Here is a 22,174-nt window from a genome sequence, read left to right as displayed (position 1 = left end):
TCAGAGCTTACTCTCCCACCTAGTTTAGTGTCATCTGTGAATTTAGATAGGTTACATTCAATGTCCTCGTCTAGATCATTGATGTAAATTGTAAATAGCTGAGGCCCAAACACTGATCCTTGTGGCACTGCACTAGTCACATCCTGCCAATTCGAGAATGATCCGTTTATCCCTACTCTCTGTTTTCTACCCTTTAGCCATCTTCAATCCATGCTAATATGTTCCCATTAATCCCGTGGGCCTTAACCTTGTCTTTTGTGTGGCACTTTGTCAAATGCCTTTTTAAAATCTAAATATACTACATCTACTGGTTCCCCCCTATCTAACCTGCTAGATACATCTTCAAAAAACTCTAAAAGATTAGTTAAGCATGACTTCCCTTTTGTAAAGCCATGTTGTCTCTGCCTAATCTTGTTATGGTCTTCCAGGAATACCATAACGACATCCTTAATTAAGGACTCAAGAATTTTCCCGACCACTGATGTCAGACTAACTGATCTATAGTTCCCCATTTTATATATATATATATATATATTCAAGAAAGAACTTACTTTTTTATAGTGATTTATCATGTTGAAATGTCTCAAAGTGCCCACAGATAATTACTGTCAAGTGTAAGGACATCTTTTGTAGGCTTGTTTCATAGCTATTTGTGAGACATTGCTGTGCACAATTATTTTTAGCATTGTTTGCCTACAGTTACTCTATTACACAGTAAATCCTGTGAAGTACTTTGAGAGATCCTTTCAACAGGATAAGGCGCTATATCAAATTCAAAGATTATTATTATTCTTGTAATCAAATGTATGAAGAAGATGATTAGCCAGCACAATGAAAAAAGAACTATCTTCTCATTTTCAATAGTATCATGGGTCCAAAAGATAGTATATAATAATAATAATAATAATAATAATAATAATAATAATAATAATAATAATCCTTGCATTTGATAAAGCGCCTTATCACGTCTTCTAGACATCTCAAAGTGCTTCACAGAATATACTGTAAAGTAAATTGACTGTATATTTGTGGGAGAAACACGGCAGCCAATTGCGCACAGTAGTGTCTCACAAACACTAGGGTTGTGGAGTCCTGTAGCTCAGTGGTTAGAGCACTCGCTTTGCAAGCGAGAGACCTGAGTTCAATTCCAGGCAGAGAGCAAAAACCTTGGGCACGTTTCCTTACTCCACACGCCTAATAATAATCCCTCCAAAACCAAAAATAATGATAAATTGGTCATTTTCAATCCATGACTGTTTGTGGGCCATTTGCTGTGCGCAATTGGCTGCCGCGTTTGCCCACAAATATACAGTCAATTCACTTTACAGTGTGTTCTGTGAAGCACTTTGGGACGTCCTCCCGACGTGAAAAGCGCTATATCAAATGCAAGGATTATTATTATTATTATTAAACAGTCGTCGATTGAAGTGACAAATTATATCGTGTTTTTTCTTGAGGGATTATTATTAGACGTGTGGAGTAAGAAAATTTGCCCAAGGTTTTGCCCTACCAGGAATCAAACCTAGGTCTCTCCCTTGCAAGGCAAATGCTCTAACCACTGAGCTAATGAAGTTGTGCACAGACACGTCAACCCTAGACTATGAGGTCAAGTCCCAGCATGGGACCTGATAACATTTGAGGCGAAGGTGCTGACACCCAAAATACTTCAAACTTTAAAGTGACAACTTGTTAGACGGCATAATAATAATAATCCTTGCATTTGATATTGCGCCTTGTCACATCTTCGAGACATCTATTGGTGCTTCACAGAATATACTGTAAAATTAATTGACTATATATTTTGTGGGCGAAACACAGTAGCCAATTGCACACAGCAGTGTCCCACAAACAGTCGTGAATGAGTGGCAAAATTATTATTTTTTTGGAGGGATTATTATCCCCGGAAAGGCGATCCGCCAATCAACTAACAACCAGGTTCCTACTTATTGGTAAATAGAAGCATGTGGAGTAAGGAAGCTTGCCCAATATTTCACCCTGCTGGGAATCGATCCCAGGTCCTCTCGCTTGCAAATGGTCACAATGGGCTTTGCCTCTTCATTTTATAGTTACATCATAGTTAATAACTGTGGGTTAAAATCGAGCATCGTAGTCAGACCCTATCACAATACAGTCATTTAGCCCTTAAAATCAGAACCTTTGTTGTATTGGTCCCTGTTATACAGCAGCTGACTTAGAACCATTAGCATTTACAGCACAGAAGAAGGCCATTTAGCCCATCGTGTCTGTGCCAGCTCCCTCAAGAGCAAACCTTTCAATCTTATTTACCTGCTCTTTCTTTATACCTCTGTATCTGACTCTTTTTCAAGGTATTTGTCTAGTTCCCTCTTCAAGGCTAATATGGATTCTGCCTCAACCACCGCTCCTGGCAGGGCAATGTCAAACTAATCTTAAATTGATGCCCTTTAGTTACTGATTCACCGATTCACCGACCAATGGAAATAATTTCTCCCCATTGTCTCTATCAAACTCTTCATTATTTTAAAGACCTCGATCAGGCCACCCCTCAATCTTCTTTGTTACAGCAGAAAAAGACCTAGTTCCTCCAGTCTGCCCTTACCGGCCAAACCACTCATCTTCGGTATCATCCTAGTAAATCTCTGGACCGCCTCTTGATGTCTTTTCTAAAGGGAGGGTGGGCGGTGACTGATACTTGACATAATGTCTAACATACGATTTATATAAATTCACCACAACTTGTGGGTCTGCAAAGGCAGATAACATTACTGAACTTTTTCAGCAATTGCTGAGAGACCTTTACGCTGGAGTGCTATGTACCAAATGTTTACCGCACTTCAGTAACACTGTAGATCCACAGTGAACCCATGCCATAAACCAGTGGTGGCCAACCTTTATGGTCGACCAACAAGATACATTTTCCTGTTTGAATATTTCTTGATTGATCCCATTAATCAAGAAATATTCAATCTAGAAAAATCTGAAAACACACCACAGATTGAACACTGACTTACCTAGACCCGTGCAATGTTCGGGGGAGTGGGGGGCACTTCTTGACTGCTCCGCAGGTCACTTCCGGCTCGCGGACCACAAGTTTGCCATCGCTGCTATAAACGAACCTGTGTTATACCAAAGTGCATTATAATGTGGTGCAACAACTTGTGTTTAAATTATGCTAGTGTAAAGGCCACTGGATGGCAGTGCATCACTCTCAGAAGTGGTCTCATTTCAGACCTGAAACCCCACCATCTTTGATTCACCCTTGAGGTGAGACGTCTCATTGTAAACTGTAGCCCCTGGAGGGTCTCTAACCTACTATTTTAACAGTATTTTAAAAATTAAAATAACCCTTGCATTCAATATAGAGCCTTATCATGTAATCAAAGCATCTCAGGTCTTCACTGTGAAGTGTAGTGCCCGGGTATTTGTAAGTGAACATTGTATGACTGGTGTTTGTTGAACATTTTCTCTGGGTTATTTATTATAACATCTGTCCTATACAGTGATCATCCTTGAATCATGTTGGTTTGTGGGATGTAATAGTCAACAGTACAATGGGTATTGCCTTAATTTCTTCTTCCCCCTCCCCCGAGCCATAGCCTATTGCTTGTATTGTAGTTTCTGCCAATTATCATACACTAACTACAGTGTGTGTGAAATCTTCTCAAATAACCAGAGAGTAAACCATCCATTCACCCTCCACAATGGTCTTTTCTTCAGCAAGATGGTTGCGTGAAGGTTGAGTTACTTCATATTTCAATTACAGGTGCCAACAGCCCACAGACAAACCTAGAATAGAAACATTTTCAAGTCCTTGGATTCAAGTACTTTTGGCAGCAGTTTACTATCTGCCATCTGCTGATTTTATTTCTTGTGTAACTGTTGAATCCTTTGAGCTTACCTTTCCTCTGACCAGTGGTGTTAGCTGTTGCCACAAAGTTGGTTTAGAAGCACAGAAGCAAACACAGTATTGTTGTTCTGGGCTCTCTGGTGAGATCACCGATAACCCTACCCCACTGTTTCCAGCTCCAGTTAAAGGTAACACAATGTTAAAGTTGGTATTACTTACATTTGTCAATCACCTACAAGCACTCAATACAGCAAAAAAATGCAACATCTGACAACCTCTTAAGTATACTTTCACACCAGTGTGGTATCTGTACTGTACACACATTCACACCTGTGTCATATCTACTGTACAAACATTCATGTGGTATCTGTTATAGGTACAGAATTGCCCCTTGATTACCCCTTTTCTCAGATCAGTAGTTCAGCATACAGGAATAACAAGTTTAAATACAATAAACCTCCTGCTTGGAATTTGTGAAGCACTTTATTGGAAATTCAATGCATTGCACAAATATATTTCCTACAGAAATGTCTACTTTGAAGCACAACAACCATAAATAACTCTTAAAACACTGCTGCTTGTCACAGAGGGAAGTTGTGACACTATTCATATAACTACCAGCATAGTTACCAAACAGCTATGCAAACTTAAGGTAAATAAATCTCAGGGGCCAGTTACATTGTATCCAAGGATCCTTAAGGAACTAAGGGAGGACATTGCAGAAATGCTGGCACAAATCTTTCAGAAATCATTGAATCCTTGGAGAGGTGCCGGGGGACTGGAGAAAGGCAGATCTTACTCTTATAGATAGAAAGGTAAAAAAAGTGACCCAGGAAACTACAGACCAGTAAGTTTGATGTCCATTGTGGATAAAATTATGGAGAAATTAAGGATAAAATCACAGAGCACCTGGACAGAAATGAAGTCATAAATGATAGCCAATATAGGGTCATGAAGGGGAGATCTTACCAATAATAATAATAATAATAATAATAATCCTTGCATTTGATATAGCGCTTTTCACGTCGGGAGGACGTCCCAAAGCGCTTCACAGAATATACTGTAAAGTGAATTGACTGTATATTTGTGGGCGAACGCGGCAGCCAATTGCGCACAGCAATGTCCCACAAACAGTCGTAGATTGAAAATGACCAATTTATTATTGTTTTGGGTTTTTGGAGGATTATTATTAGGCGTGTGGAGTAAGGAAACTTGCCCAAGGTTTCGCCCTGCCTGGAATTGAACCCAGGTGTCTTGCTTGCAAAGCAAGTGCTCTAACCACTGAGCTACAGGACTCCACAAATCCAATTTACCATTTTTCTTTGACGGCGTGACAAGGGAGCTTGATGTAGGTAAGACTGTGGATAATAATAATACTTGTATTTGATATAGCGCCTTATGATGTCTTTGAGACATCTCAACATGCTTCACAGAATATACTGTAAAGTGAATTGACTGTATATTTTGTGGACGAAATACGGCAGCCAATTGTGCACAGCAGTATCCCACAAACAGTCGTGGATTGGAGTGATCAATTTATTATTATTATTATATTTTCAAGGAATTATTACTCCCGGAAAAGCGATCCGCCAATCGACTAACAACCGGGTTCCTACTTACTGCTAGGTAAACAGGCGTGTGGAGTATGGAAACTTGTCCAACATTTCGCCTTGCCGGTCATCAAACCCAGGTCTCTCGCTTGCGAGGCAAGTGCTCTAACCACTGAGCTACAGGACTCCACTACACAATGTTGTCTCTCTGGATCTTAGTCAGCCCTTTGATACAGTTCCTCTTGAGAGACTGGTACTGAAATTAAAGAAGGTGGGAATCAGTGGAAGTATGTTACAATGGATAAGTAACTGGTTGACCAGAAGCACCTAGAGGATGGTGGTACAGGGAATGTCATCAGACTGGGAAAATGTTATCAGTGGAGTTCCACAACGGTCTGTTTTGGGACCTCTTTTGTTTAATATGTTTATAAATGATCTGGAACTAGGATTGCAAGCACAGTGACTAAGTTTGCAGATGACACCATGCTGATGAAGGTGGTAGATTGCAAATGTGAACAAGATAAGTTACGGGAGGAGTAAAAACTTACTTGGGAATTGGGAAGATTGGTAGCAGATGAAATTCAACGTGGAGAAATGTAAAGTACTTCACAAGGAGACAAAAAATCCTGGAAGGGTCTATTATTTGAACGGAACGAAAATAATATGTATGGAAAATGAAAAAGGTCCTGGGGGTCCTGATTGACAATAATTTGAAGCTCTCACAACAATGCTCTGTGGCAGTGAGTAAAGCAAACCAGATGTTAGGATGTAGTGGGGTAATCCTGCCACTGTATAACTCATTTTGGTGAGACCTTACTAAAGTTCTGGTCACCGCAGTACAAAAAGGACACAAGAGAAATCAAGAGGATCCAAGGAAGGCAAGTGGAATGATTGAAGGAATGGAGGGACTGGTCTATGAGGCGAGAATAAATAAATTGGGCATGTTCACGCTGGAAAAGAGAAGATTGAGAGGAGGTATGATTGGTGTCTTTAAGATTCTAAATGGGCAAGACAATGTAGATCATGGCAGGCTGTTTCAACTTGTCCAGAATAGTAAAACCAAAGGACACAGCCTGCGATTAAAGGGTGGTAAATTCAGAACAAATCTATTCAAACACTATTTCAGAGCGAATAGTGAACCTGTGGAACAGGCTCCCAAGGGAGACAGTTGAAGCAGGAAATGTTGATTCTGTTGATGACAGATCAGATAGTTTTCTTTTTGGAAATAACATTATGGAATATAGTACATTGGTAGTTCGGGACATATGTGCATGTGACCGCCAGGAAGGTGGAAGGTGAACTAGATGGAACTTTTTTTGTCTAGCATTTCTTATGTTCTTGTGCTTGTCTGCCTGACCACATTACAACAGATCGCTAACACTGAGTGCAAGTAGTAGACAGTTAGGATCGATGGGTGCATGCAGTGTTTCATGATTCACCCATAGATATGTTATCCTAATACCTGAATCCTGAAATTTGCAAACTCAGCAAGGAGCTAACCACTTATGTGCTGAAATAACATGAATAGTTTAAAAAGTAAAGGAGTAATTTTCTTTATTATTTTGTAAATTGTGAAAGTAATACTGAAACTATTAGAATATACAGAAGATTGTCAGAAAATATTTGGGATTTATAAGTATCCTTTCTCTCCAGTAATGTTTTTGTTTGATACACAGTACTCTAATTGCAGGCAGCACCATTCATAGTCAAGGGTTTGTTTGTGCATTATACATCAGTATTTGTCACTGTGTCCCAAGATTAGTGCATCATTTGGGCTGCAACAAATCAACTCCATGGAGTTTTAAAAATTGATTGGCGATCTCAAAGAAGCTTCATTACACATTATTGTGCCCAGAGGGCAAAGCACACATGTCTCAGAATAAAGTACACGGTAACAAAGCTGGGTTTGCTATTAAGAACGAAGGCTGAGGAACGTGGGCTAAATTCCTGTATCAGAACATACGCCTAATCTTGCTGACGGTCTAGGTTTGAGAAATTTCTTCTCCTAAAAGTATATACTGTGAGGATAGGGACAATTAAAGCCATAGAGTCAGTCCAAATGAGAACAATAAGGCTCATCCCGATTATTAGAGAGCGATGAATTGTGAGCAACAGTAGAGAAATTAGACAAAACACAAAATACAGCAGATGCTGGAAATCTGAAAACAAAAACAGAAGTCGCTGGGAACACTCAGCAGGTCAGGCAGCAGCTATGGAGAAAGGAAAGTGAGTCAACATTTCGGGTCCACGACCCAAAACATTATTCTGACGAAGGGTCGTGGACCCGAAGCGATGACCTGCTGAGTGTTCCCAGCAACTCATGTTTTTGTTTTTTCTTAATAGAGAAATTAGGTTCAGCTTGAAAGAAGATATCTCAAAGGGAACATATTCTTTTATACTCTGCCTAGTTTCTGTATCATTCCTCGTAGCCCATGCTCTCCAATATATACTCTGTATATATAATATATTAAATGGACTTCAGTTACATTGATGCTTAGGTGAAGGTGATTGAGGCTCGTCAGGACCTCCTGTTTCTTACAGCAATAATTCTGGAAGTGGCAAGGTGGAGCTGATGTCATCATGGCACTTGTGAAAACTGGGTAAAACAACAGCAAGGGGAAGCATATAAATAAGAAATAGTAGAGGACTACGAATAGAGTACTAGGAATGTAACCATGCAACAGAGTCCTATTGCTGAAGATTCACATCTCCAACTGGAGGCATCATTGTTTGATGAGTTACAGTGGATGTCTTGACTGTGGTCTGCAGGATGGTAACAAATCACTCATAGACTTTGCTTGTAGTTACTCTCCATAATACTACTCCAGGAAGTTTCTGGTACCATCCACCTTTCTGGTGAGAGTTTAATTGCCTTCTTCAGCTGTCAAGTGACCAACTTATCACTATTCTTTGTGAGGGAGGGAGAGGTAAGCAAGTTTTCTCAGTAGTTGAGATGGTCCCATTGTGATATGCCTGGCAAAGGGGGAGTGAAGCTCAATCAGTGGAGCTCTGTGATAGATTCGGTGACCTGTGAGTCAGGTTGGTACCCAGCCCTCCAGAGCACTGATGAATCCAGCTTCCAAACTCACATCATTGGGATCTGGAGAAGTAGTTATTTCACTGATACCCATGTGAGCCAACAACTTAATGAGTAAATTAATTTTATCTGGATAAACAGCAGCAAGCTTACCAGTGCCACATATTGGTAAACTGCACAGATTTAGCTGATCCAATTTCAGCAGTACTGTATGCAGTTTACGTTTGGTTACTGTCAGCTTGGGTGTTCTCCAAGCATAGGGAGAGATTTTCCACTTCAGCAGCTGGAATTAGAGACTCTTTACACGAGTGGCAAGAGATTTTTGAGTGTGAGTCAGATTCCCAGCTGTCAAAGTCAAATTCTTCTCGTTTTTGGTCCTGGTCATAATCATATTTGACTCCATTGAAAAGGGGGTAATATGTGTAGTTTTTTGTAATAGGAGCACGTTTTAATAGGAGCTTTTACCCTGAATGGACTGCTCTGTGTGTGTGTGGGGGGCGGGGGGGGGGGGGTTTGTGGGGGAGCAATTGTGGGAAAAGATAGATAGAATACTTTTCTAATCAGGGTTCTCTCCTGAGGCTTGTTAATTCTGCAGTCCAAGATGTGTCGTTCTGTGATCACAGTTTAAATGTAATATCAATTCAATAATAAAAAACGACCCTGTGGAATTCCACTCATCACTGCCCGAAGCAGAGTCTTATTCAGTCATTATTGCCTTCAGCTTTCTAATGTCAAGTCAGGTTTCAATACTGCTGCCTAATTGCCATTCCTTTCATGGACTTTAATTATCTTTAAAAGGTTCAAATGCAAATCTTTAATCAAATTGCCTGAAAGGGTGGTGGAAGCTGATTCGATAACAACTTTTAAGAGAGTAGTAGATAATTATTTGGGGAGAACAAGTTTGCAGCACATTGGGAGAGCGCAGGGGAGTGGGATTGAATTGGATAGCTCTTTTCAAAGAGCTGGCACAGACACGATGGGCCGAATGGCCTCCTTCTGTGCTGTATAATTCTATGAATACCTTCTGAAGGTCAACCTCTTTTACACTTCTAGTTTGTCTCCAGAGAAAATAAGGAATGGTAAAAAAAAATGGTCCTCCTCGTTCTGATTCTGACTATATTGAGGGATCCAGAGTCCAAGAAGAGGGTAAGGGGTGACCTGATAGAGTTCTTTAAAATTATGAAACGTTTTGATAGAGTAGATATAGGGAAGATATTTCCACTTGTGGGGGAGACCAAAACCAGGGGCCATCAATATAAAATAGTCACAAATAGATAAAATAAGGAAGTTAGAAGAAATGTCTTCACATAGAGAGTAGTGGGAATGTGGTACCACAAGGAGTTGTTGAGGCAAATAGCATAGATGTATTCAAGGGAAAGCTAGATAGGTACATGAGGTAGAAAGGAATAGAAGGTTATGCTTGAAGGCTTAGTTGAGGAAGAGCAGGAGGAGCTCATGTGGAGCATAAACACTGGTATAGACCAGTTGGGCCGAATGGCCTGTTTCTGTGCTGTATATTCTAATGTATTCTAAGAATACACAGTAAGTGGCATGGTTCAGAACTCCAGGCATATTGACTTTGAAAGCATGTTGTTCTTGAAACCCATGAAGGTGGGTGCAAGGGCAGAGTGAGCAGAACAAGGGCGAAGAGGTGGAGTAAGCAGAGAGGGCGGAATGAGGGCAGAGTGAGCGCAGCACGAGCAAACTGAGAGTGGAATGAAGAGTAGAGCAACGGTGGAGCATGAGGGAAGAACAAGCAGCAGGGAAGAATTAAATTTCTACTTCTCCACATTCTCTGTGAATTGGGACTGGAAACAAAACAATCAAAGACCCAAATTTGTTCTGTGCAGAACCCTGAAATTGGCCGATTGTTTTTCAGTGTTACTGTAGAGCCTTTTGTTACATGTCTAATAAACCCATAACACAATGATTTTGTACAGAGGATATTGAGTGAGTTAATGTATTGAAGATGCAATGTCACTGTGGTAGAAGTGTTAGAAACTATGATGAACATAGCATTTCCCAAGGCTGTTCACTGGCAATTGTCAGAAACCAGTGAGACATCAGTGCCTTTTGATCGATGTTGCTGTCACTCCACCAAAGACTCTTTCATTGACCTATATTGTTTTATTTAAGTATATTTATTGCATTAGTTTGAAATATTGCAGCAATGTTTCATTTATTTGAATTATTGTGATCAGCTCCTGAGTTTGAGTTTTCACAGTCAATGTCCCTATTTGAATTTATTATTTAATGCAATTTATTGCAATAGTTAATTAGTTTGAATTATTGCAGTTCTGAGTTTTATCTGAATTTATTGCAGAAGCTTTTGTATTGCTACTGTTGTTTGTGGGCCAGCAGCGCATTGTTAACTGGAGTTTGAATTAATAGAGCTGACAAATGGGAATTGGATGCTACTACGTAATTAACTCTTACGAAATGTCCCTGTTTTAGTGCTATAGTTCTGTGCTGTAAATTTCAATGGTTCAATATGAATGAAGGTGCCAGTTGTGTTTTAGGAATAATTTCATTTTGCAGAAACTGTTGGTTCTCTAGATAGTGTTTAAAGAATGGATGTAACTGGCATAATGTAGTCCAAGACATCACCCTGGATCTGTGCTGAGGAGCCTAAAGGAGAAAAAGTCTTACTCACCTGCACTTTCAGTAATGATCATTGTCTATTAGCCAGCAGAGGAACAGGATTCCTGTTGGGATAAAGAATGGAATTCTTGCTGTTAAAGTACTGTAAGACAACACCTGGGAAATGTGCAATCCACACAACTGCAGCAGAGGTCCAGCTCCTGTTTGTTGATGGATTATTATGTCAGTGGAAATAGGGTTAACATTTATATTTTTAAAACCCTGCTCACACACCATCCATTTAGTCAATTGGTCTAGAGGCTGTGTTTTCACTACGCTAGGTAGATCCCATTTCAGAAAACGCATTACATTCTAATCTCCAAGACTAATGGTAGTAAACTGATTGGGCAAATGGCAGAGTTCCATTTGAACACTTGAAAAAAACAATTTATTTGAAAAAAAACTCAATTCATGACAAGCTTGCAATCATACTAGGTTATTGTGAACAAAAGATATAGTAACCATTGATGACAGAGCAGAAAATTTGTGGCGAATACTTAAAGGAGAAATAGATAGATGTGACATAAATTTCTTTTGATGTGAATAAAAGGCGTCTAAGCTGACTTGCACTAGCTGATGTGTTGGAGATCATGCAGTTCTTTATAATGTTTACTTGGTTTTTTGCAAAGATTGATATTCCAAAGAGCTAATTTAGTACACATTAACGATATTATACAAACACACTAAAATTGGATTCTTAATGTCTGAACCTCAGCCTTGAGGTACCATAAATTGGTACACTTTATTGCAGTAAGGCCACGTAAAAAGCTTTTCAAAACACAAGGATTTTGTTCCCCTACAAGTGGAGGTATGGAGTCCTGTAGCTCAGTGGTTAGAGCACTCGCCTTGAAAGCGAGAGTCCTGGGTTTGATTCCCGGCAGGGCAAAACCTTGGGCAAGTTTCCTTACTCCACACGCCTGATAATAATCCCTCAAAAAAACAACAATAAATTGGTCATTTCAATCCACGACTGTTTGTGGGACACTGCTGTGCGCAACTGGCTGCTGCATTTCGCCCACAAATATACAGTCAATTCACTTTACAGTCTATTCTGTGAAGCGTTTTGAGATGTCTAGAAGACGTGAAAAGCGCTATATCGAATGCAAGGATTATTATTATATTATAAGTGCTAGTGACAATGTACAGACAACAGTAAATAAGAAAGTATGGAACAAAAATAGGTCAAACCCACAATTCAACCCACAGTTTCTTCCACAATTCATACAAAGCCTGTCTTCAAGATTCAGGTGTTCTGTGTGGATACTTCCTGGATTGCAAATGAAAAAACAAAAATTCCTCACACTCAACTTTGGCCTCTTTCAGTCCACAGACGACTGCTCTTTACCCTTTGTGTCTCATGCATTATTTATTCATATTTGTCTGACATCTCTATTATCTGACATCTCTATAACAGGACAATTTTGTCAGAGCAGTTGAAATCCCATGTCATTCTCGAGCAGTACAGTGCTCTGGTCTGGTGGCACCTGGTCTAATGTAGACAAATCTGGATGCTGCAAAATGTAAAGGTTTGTCCTGACCCTAGAGGTAATGCAGAGGAAGGAGAACATTGAGGACGTCAGCGCCTTGTGACGTCCTCCCGACGTGAACGGTGCTCTATAAATGGAATCTTGTTGTTGTTCTTGATGATCTCAAGTGTTAGAGTGAGGAATGCTTTTGATGTGAATAAAAGATGCTTTTGATGTGAATAAAGAATGCTTCTTCAGTTATAGAACCATAAAAATTTAAGCACAGAAGAAGGTCATTCGGCCCAGCATGTCTGCGCTGACTATTTTAAAGAGCAATCCTTTCAGTCCCATTAACCCGCCCTTTTCCCCATACCCAATACTCCTTAGATATCTGTTTATTAGTGGCCATGAAATATATATGTTTCAGAGATGTTTCAGAGAGGACCTTTTCAAGTTATATAACATGCTAAATATGAGATAGGATGGGAGAGCAAACCCAGAAAAATACTTTCAGATACATCAAGGCATCAGGACAAGAGGGCACAAGTTCAGATTGTGAAGGGCAATTTCAGGCACCAGAAAGTATTAATGGTAATAATATTAACCTTGCATTTAATATAGTGCCTTATCACGTCGTTGAAGTCTCAATGCGTTCTCAGAATATATTGTACTGTGTATTTTATGGGCATATTATGGCAGTCAATTGTGCACAGCAGTGTCCCATGTTGTACAAGAGAAAATGCAAGCAGCAGAGTTCTGGATGATCTGTTGATCCTTGAGGTTAGAGCTGAGGAAGCCAGCAAGGTGGGCATTGAAGAAATCAAATCTAGAAATGATGAAGGCATGGGCGATGGTTTTGGCTGTGTTGGGGAGAAATAGAATAGGTGGAGGAGGCAGGCAATATTGCAGAGATGGAGGAAGAATTGTTGAAGCCATAATGCTGGATACGTTTAAGAAACAGCTTGATGCTGTAATGGCATGACATTAGAGTGGGTATTCTGGAAGGATGAGATCAAATGACCTAACTATTTTCTTCATCTGAACCTCTCTTGAGATCGTTCATTCCAATTTAAGTTGTAATGTACATGTGAGTTAGATCGCTCCCCTGGTGATCCCCGTAAAATTGCAATCCACTTAAATCCAAGAAATATTCAGCTGTAGCACTGTGTAGAAGTGTGGATGGAGTAGATTGACATGAGAGTGGCCTAAGTTATTTTTATTTAAAAATGATCTAGGCGGTAAGCGGAACTTCAACTGACAGTCTGTGTGTCAGAAGATAATAAGACAATGTTATGTAGTATGTGGTTGAAAATAGAAGTGACAATGTGAATTTAATGTTTTACATTTGAAATGGTCGTACAATGCAGCAGATTAGATTTATTAAGATAAGATTCCTTTAGAATACTGATGCCAACAGCAAACACAGTCCTTACGTTTGTGTTTTATAACGTGTCAGAAGGTGCAATTCGAGCTGTAGAATTGCAGAACTGCCTCCACATATGTTAATACAATTGTTATCCTCGTTTCAGAAGAGGTGATGGTAACAGTATATTCAGTCTCTATGTGACGCCTCATGTGTGTGCCTCAAAATAGTTTATTCGTAAGTGGACGCTTCCTGTACGTTGGCGGTTCTGGCTTCATATTCACAAGTGTGGATCCATATGTAAAAGGCGGGGAGGCCACAGGGCATTGGCATTGTTGGATGTGATGTCAGTGTCAGTGTCAGTGTCATGTCATTATAACTGTGCAAATAATTCCCTGCAGACAGAACTATGCTACCGCCCCCCCCCCCCCCCCCCACCACCACCACCACCACCACCCCCACCACCACCACACACACACGTTTCATTACAGTCTATAAGAGACAACTAGTGTTTAAAGCTACAGTCCAGTGTTTATCATGAATCACTTTGTCGAGGAGGTTGGATAGCCTCTTTCAGTGTGCTGATGTAGCAAGGCTTAAGCATCAATTCACTGTTTTCTCAGCCTCTACTCCCTCAGCCGTTGCCCACATTCAATGTTGTGCAAAATGAATGAACCCACGGAGGCCATCAAGAGAAGCATTTTCTGGTGGTGATGAGAGCAGTAAAGCTTCCTCGGGCTGTGCTGTCCTTTGCCCATTATTCCTGCTGTGGGAATGTGGACTTTTGATGAACTAAAACTGCAGCCTCCTGGAGGCTGGTTTATGTTGTACTGCATCAACTATTAGATCAGCCCTTTCAGTCTCTGGTTTATTTCCATTGGAACAAACTTCTCTTGCATTGTCTTTGTTAAATTTATAAATAAGTTCGAGTTTATAGTAAGATATATTAGCATGAGATGGTGCCTAGCACACAACCTATTGCATAGTCTGTTCTGATTGACAGTGTTGACATGAACATATGAGCAGCTGCCCCTCGGCATAGCATAACAGGGAAAATGTGTAGGACAAACAGAATGATGACTTTTAGTCTCTGCCATTGTGCCACCGTGTTCACGGTTTGATATGAAGCACATGTTGACACTGCACCGTGTTGTTGAGCATTTCTGCAGCTTGATTATTTTTAGAGTTAATTCACAAGCAGATTGTGACTCCCGAGTCCCTTGAAAGCTGCTTTTACAGCACCTCCCAGAGGCCGTCCTTCAACTGTTGACTGAATCAAGCCTTGCACACGCGCGAACCTCAGTCAGTTTCAATGGAAATGCAAGAAAGCACCTAACACTAGCCTCCTGGTCACTGAGGCCTAAACACAGAACCATCAGATTAGGCTGTATATCCTTCAGACACTTTGATCCCTACTACTGGGACCCAGGTCATTGAGCTCAGATGTCTCTCCAGACGTGTCCAAGTTGCCTCATTGAAAGTGACTGGATGAAGGGATAAGAGTAGAATGAAATGGGCATCACCAGAAGCAATAAAACATAGCACAATAAAAGTTCAGGTTGTAAAGTCCCTGACAGATCTGTCAGGCAGTGAGAGGTCACTGAACAATATCAGGGTCAGAAAAAACAACTTTGCAGCCGAGTTAGATGTAGGCTGTCTTGTGGTTGAGGTGCCCTTGTTCAAGTTGCTAACTATGGATTCACTTTGGTGCCTGAGGAAAAAATAGAGAAGCAATGGGGGAGGAGACGTTTGTTATCGTGTAAAATGGTCTGGTCAAAAGTGTGACTTTGCTGCAAATAGTCATTGTCTCTCTGGAATCATAAGGGGCTTTATGTCTAACACTATTTAGTTTTATTCTGCTCAGTTTTGTAGAATCTGAAAAATAGTGAATATACCGGTTAAGGCACTTCTGTTTAATTTTCTGAAAAGTTTGCAAAATAATATTTACCTCAGTGTGTGCAGTCTGTTTATGGTTTTAGAAGAGATGCGTGTACAGTAGTCAGTGATTCCACAAGAAGAGTCCATTTGAAGATTTGCTCTCACGGAAATGAAGATATTTGGTTATTTATAAAGCCTTAATTACTTAAATAGTTTTTTTATTAGGAAACTAAACGGCTTCACCTCTAATGTACAGTTCATAAGTCCATTTCAATACCAAATGGTTCTGTAATTCAACAAGCAAAACAGCAGAGGACTGAGGTGTAATGCATGAGTAATTGCTCACAGTTCATTTAACTATTCCGGCAACGTGTCTGCTCTCCTTGGTTCTCTCTCCAATCCTGAGCATCCTCGTGGGCTGCTCAATACTGCACTTCACCCCTGATTACAGTCGGCGCTTAATGACAGCACCACAGACGGTGGTCATGTGTTTATTGCATCGAGGGGAGAAGATTCCCTCAGGAAACACCATGGCTCGGAACCGCTTGGAGATCTGACCTACTGAAGAAGCTGGTCAGCTACTGTGCGGGTGGAGGAGACGTCTCAGTTGTAGATAGAGTTCGTGCAGTGTGTGTTCAGGTTACTGTGTGTGTGTGTGTGTGTTCAGGTTACTGTGTGTGTGTGTGTGTGTGTTCAGGTTACTGTGTGTGTGTGTTCAGGTTACTGTGTGTGTGTGTGTGTTCAGCTTACTGTGTGTGTGTGTGTGTGTGTGTTCAGCTTACTGTGTGTGTGTGTGTGTGTTCAGCTTACTGTGTGTGTGTGTGTGTTCAGGTTACTGTGTGTGTGTGTGTTCAGGTTGCTGTGTGTGTGTGTGTGTTCAGGTTACTGTGTGTGTGTGTGTGTTCAGGTTACTGTGTGTGTGTGTGTTCAGGTTACTGTGTGTGTGTGTGTGTGTGTTTGTGTGTGTGTGTGTGTGTGTGTGTTCAGGTTACTGTGTGTGTGTGTGTTCAGGTTACTGTGTGTGTGTGTGTGTGTTCAGCTTACTGTGTGTGTGTGTGTGTGTGTGTTCAGGTTACTGTGTGTGTGTGTGTTCAGGTTACTGTGTGTGTGTGTTCAGGTTACTGTGTGTGTGTGTGTGTTCAGCTTACTGTGTGTGTGTGTGTGTGTGTGTTCAGGTTACTGTGTGTGTGTGTGTGTGTGTGTGTTCAGGTTACTGTGTGTGTGTGTTCAGGTTACTGTGTGTGTGTGTGTTCAGGTTACTGTGTGTGTGTGTGTGTGTGGTTACTGTGTGTGTGTGTGTTCAGGTTACTGTGTGTGTGTGTGTGTTCAGGTTACTGTGTGTGTGTGTGTGTTCAGGTTACTGTGTGTGTGTGTGTGTGTTTAGCTTGTGTGTGTGTGTGTGTGTGTGTTTAGCTTGTGTGTGTGTGTTTAGCTTGTGTGTGTGTGTGTGTTTAGCTTGTGCGTGTGTGTCTGTGTGTGTGTTTAGCTTGTGTGTGTGTGTTTAGCTTGTGTGTGTGTGTGTGTTTAGCTTGTGTGTGTGTGTTTAGCTTGTGTGTGTGTGTGTGTTTAGCTTGTGTGTGTGTGTGTGTGTTTAGCTTGTGTGTGTGTGTTTAGCTTGTGTGTGTGTGTGTGTTTAGCTTGTGTGTGTGTGTGTGTGTTTAGCTTGTGTGTGTGTGTGTTTAGCTTGTGTGTGTGTGTTTAGCTTGTGTGTGTGTGTTTAGCTTGTGTGTGTGTGTTTAGCTTGTGTGTGTGTGTTTAGCTTGTGTGTGTGTGTGTGTTTAGCTTGTGTGTGTGTGTGTGTTTAGCTTGTGTGTGTGTGTGTGTGTGTGTGTGTTCAGGTTACTGTGTGTGTGTGTTCAGGTTACTGTCTGTGTGTGTGTGTGTGTGTTCAGCAGATTGTATTGGCGATTTGGAGTACAGTCAGGAAAGGTCACCAGAAATCAATGAGTATTGCTTCGCCTCATCTCTTTGTGCTGCTGTTTGGTGTTAATCCATTCGGCTGTTGATGGCGGACTCCGTACACACAGACCCACACGTGTTGTGTGCGTCCGGACACAGAGAAGGCTCAGTCCAAGACCACAGTGGGGGAAAGCCCCAAAAGAGAACCATTTACATTGTGAGGATGAAACCGCTGAAGGAACCTACAAACCACAACGTTTCTTTCATGATCCAGTGTCACATTGGCAAAGAGATTAAGCACATTTGCAGCAATTGTAGTCGCGGAGCAGCAGCCGGAGATGGTAAGGTTTTTGGGGGGAATTATTTTTGCAGCTCGTGTGTCCTTTTCAATTGTAGGAAATTGTTTCTAGAAATAATTCATTTAGTCCGAAGCTGAACTTGTCATCTCGTCAGAAACGGGACCTGGTGAGCAGCGCCCGACACCAATCCGGTGATGAATGGGGCAATGTTGTGGATTTCAGTAACACGGAGTCTTTTTACTAAAGATTCGATTGTTCCATTGATCATATCGGGTGGTCACTGCATATCTATTTGACGAGATCTGCTTTAACGCATATTATATCATTTTAGCCATAACGTTGCACAGGCAGTGCCTCGACTCACAGTACTGTTGATTTAATGCTCTGTTTGAGTGCGGTGTGTTACTGACTTGATAACACCGACTGCTCGGTTCACCGCATCACCATTCAAAAAGTACCGGAGCAGCAGAGAGAGGGGAGTCCCGCTCGGCGGAGTGAAAGCCCGGGTTCAGATTACCATCGGGCTCCAGTTTGTGGAAGCAAATCTATTTATGGCTTTTAATATTTGGTAAACAAAGAACATTATGATTATATTTGGGGGGGAATGTGTTGGGGATGGTGTGCAGATAGCTGTGTGCTTTGGCACAGCGCTGCAGTGGAGCAGCATTGCTGAATTTTTCAGTCTTTAAACAGCTGCACGATCGCAGTGTAGTAACCTGACTGGAGCACTCCCTCTCCGCTCTGTTCTTTCCTCGGTGCTAAGTTTGTTCATTCATCCATTCAACGCAGGAGCCTGGGCTGGGGGGCACCAGTCTGCTCTGAGGTCCTGGACAGTACCGGGGCCTGGAGTCCTGTATTGTCATTTGGATGTCATTCCGTCCTTCACTCTATTAACCACCTCGCAGCATCCACTCAGATCCCCCTTTGTGCTTATATTGTACTTTGCTTTTCACTATTTCTTTGATCTAAAAGTATAAACTAACTCTATGTCTGCGAGACAAGAGTCAAGAAGCCATTGGCAGCCTATAAATTGACTGGGGTTTAGTCTAGAAATAATGAGTTTATTAATTTTTCTTTTGACCACCAATTCACTTTACAGTGAAGGACTTTTAGACGTCTTGAAGACATGATAAGGCACTATATCAAATGCAAGGATTATTATTTATTCTCAAAAACTACCTTTTTGACATATGCCTGGACAGCAATGTGAAGCACTGTCCTTTCAATGTGAAAGGTGTTATATAAGTATATATTGTATTCCAGTATCTATATTCTTGACATAATGGATTTTATTCCAGTCTGTATAATGTAGATGTTCTGCATTTTGTTCTGGTGTCTATAATCTTGACATAATGAGTTTTGTTCCAGTGTTTGTAATCTGGATATACTGCAATGGGTTTTATTCCTGGTGTCTGTAATCGTGGTGTAATTGTTTTACTCTGGTGTCTATTATGTAGATGTAATGTATTTTATTCTGGAAGTAATAAATTTGCACAAGTATGTATAATCTGACACAATAAGGTTAATTGAGCGTTTTAACAAACCTTGAATATTGTCATGTGATCTTTGAAAAGCAAAGGGAGTTTCTCCTGGAGACCTGGCCCTGCAATACTGTACATAGTAATTGGTCATTCACCTTGTGACACCTTATAGTACCTGTAGTGAAGTATTATGCCCACAAATAATGCTATTGCACTTGGCAGTAATTGTTTGAAGTGCTTTATGACGTTTTAAAGCACTATAAAAATTCAAGACCTTCATTCAGCCGCATGTAATGGGATTTATTCTGGAGCACTTGTTTTGAGCCCTTTTCAACGTGGGTTTGAAAGAGATGATCTGACGTGTTCACCGTAACTGCAACCACCTGAATTGCGTGGGAAGTTTTGCAGTTGATACCAATGAATTAATTCGGATATCACTGACAAGTGGCTGCCTTTTTAACGTGAAGAAGTCAAGTTAATTAAAGCTCAATCATGGTTTGAGTTGGGAGCAAGAGGATACGTATTTTGAAATGATCAGAAATAGAATTAAACGAGAGGTTACAAAAAAAAATCTCTTGCTGCATAGGTTGGTCAGAATGTGGAAATCTCTTCCTCAAACCATAGTTGAAACAAATTTTAATAGGAATTAAATGATTAAAAAAGAGAAATATGAAAGGATTTTGGGGAGTGAGCAGGAGAGTGGGGTTGGACTGGAATGAGTCGTTGCGTCCCAGCTCCGCTCCTTTCTTTCTCGCCATTCCCTCTTTGAACCCCTCTAATCCGGCTTCCGCGCTGCCCATAGCATGGAAACAGCCCTGGTCAAAGTCACTAATGACATTCTGAACATCTGTGATCAGGGCTCCATCTGCTTCCTTGTCCTTCTCGACCTCTCTGCCGCCTTCGACACTGTCAACCACTCCATCCTCATACACCGCCTCTCCTCTTCACGGACCTGCCCTTGCCTGGTTCGATTCCTATCTCTCTCACCGTCTATACTTCGTTGCCTCTAACGATTTCTCCTCCAGCCCCCATACTGTCACGTCTGGCGTCCCCCAGGGCTCTGTCGTTGGCCCTCTCCTCTTTAATATCTACATGCTCCCCCTTGGTGACATCATCCACAAACATGGGGTCAACGGTATGCGGATGACACCCAACTCTATCTTCCGCCTCCAGCCTCAGCTCCAGGACCACTGCTGTCCTGACAGACTGCCTGTCGGACATCAAGTCCTGAATGAGGGCAAATTTCCTACAGTTGAATGTGAACAAGACTGAGGCCCTCCTGATTGGCTCACACCAGCGCCTCAGCACCTCAGGCTCTGGCAGCATCAACCTCCATGGTTGCACACTTCAACTCACCAAGCCATCACGAACCTGGGTGTCTTGTTCGATCCTCAACTGTCTTTTCTTCCCCACATCCAAGCCATGACCCGCTCTGCCTTCCCTCACCTCCGTAACATCGCCCAACTCCGCCACTACCTCACCCCTCAGGCCACTGAAACTCTTGTTCATGCCTTCATCACCTCCAGGCTCGACTATGCAAATGCCCTGCTTGTCGGCCTTCCCAACTCCTCCCTCTACAGGCTGCAGATAGTCCAGAACTCTGCAGCCCGTGTCCTCTCCTGCACCAAACTCCATGACCCCATCTCCCCTATTCTCGCCCGACTCTATTGACTCCCTATCCTTCTAAGGATCCAGTTCAAGATCCTGGTCCTCACTTACAAACCCCTCCATGGCCTCGCCCCACCCTACCTCTCCGACCACCTAACCCCCTACCAATCCCTCCGCTCAGCCGACTCCAGCCTGCTCCACGTCCCCCGACCCACCCGCCCAACCATTAGCAGGAGAACCTTCAGCCACTCTGCCCCCAACCTCTGGAATTCCATCCCCCAATCACTCCGCCTCATCCCTCCTTAGCCTCCTTCAAGTCCCGCCTCAAAACCCTCCTCTTCGACCATGCCATCGGTCACCCCCCTTCCCCTCCCTTCTCTCCCCCCGACTCCAACTCGGGTCTGAAATGCTGTACACTGTCCAGCGCCTTGGGACGTCCTCCCAACGTGCATGGTGCTATACAAATGTCATCTTGTTGTTGTTTAGGCTAGATGACTCATCTAATGAGAAACACCAACTTAGAGTTAATGTGCCAAATGGCTTGTGTCTATACTATTCACAGACACAAGACAATTCATTCATTCCTTCAAAATATTTTCTTTTTCAACCGGAAAAGTTTGAAGGAGGAAAAAAAATCTCTTTACAATCTATAAATAGAAACTTGCATTTTATTTTCAAATTGGCAATCTGGTATTTTTGTGAAACATTTTTCTGTTTATTTTTAGAATCAGCCTTTTCTGCACCACCATTCTCAGTCTTAAAGTGTGAGTGTAAAATAAATGACCGCTTGAAACGGCAGTGTTTTTCTTTAATTTTTTTAAGTGTATTTTCTGCTCATGGAGGTGGGAGATTTCAATTCTGGGAAATGGACATTTTGCACTTTCATTAACTGTGGTTTCAAGATCGTTCTTTTTGGCTTGACGTACTCTCTGCTCTGGATAACTTCAGGAGAGCACTTTCTCCTTCACTACTCTGATGTTTTCTCACCTTTTCACCTCCCATATCAGCTATTGTCTGAACTTGGTGACTCAGTTGCCAATTTAGTGCCATGATAAATCGGTTGAGATTGATCAGACACATTTGACATTTGGGATTCCTATATACAACAGAGAAGGGAGACTTTCAGA

The 22,174-nt window shown here is 41.6% G+C and overlaps 1 protein-coding gene and 1 non-coding gene across 3 annotated transcripts in view; both read left to right on the top strand.

Annotated features, from left to right (window-relative positions):
• The window catches only part of LOC103187041 (phosphatase and actin regulator 1), a 173,611-nt gene that overhangs the window by 64,622 nt on the left and 86,815 nt on the right, over positions 1 to 22,174 (top strand). Inside the window, exon 1 of one of the 2 annotated variants that reach the window (XM_007906372.2) lies at positions 17,610 to 18,000. The exons of the other annotated variant lie outside the window; for it this stretch is intronic. Within the exon in view, the coding sequence (XP_007904563.1) occupies positions 17,766 to 18,000 (235 nt within the window). The 5' untranslated portion in view covers positions 17,610 to 17,765. Of the gene's footprint in view, positions 1 to 17,609; positions 18,001 to 22,174 lie in introns of those variants that run through there. 2 annotated transcript variants of the gene reach the window in all.
• Positions 11,868 to 11,939, top strand: trnas-uga. Its single transcript has one exon. It is a non-coding gene; the product is annotated as a tRNA-Ser (tRNA).

The sequence above is a fragment of the Callorhinchus milii genome, unplaced genomic scaffold (assembly GCF_018977255.1).
Source record: "Callorhinchus milii isolate IMCB2004 unplaced genomic scaffold, IMCB_Cmil_1.0 Scaffold2, whole genome shotgun sequence".
Lineage (NCBI taxonomy): Eukaryota > Metazoa > Chordata > Chondrichthyes > Chimaeriformes > Callorhinchidae > Callorhinchus > Callorhinchus milii.
The sequence above is the reverse complement of the archived record's forward strand: the minus strand, read 5'-3'. Positions and strand labels throughout refer to the sequence as shown.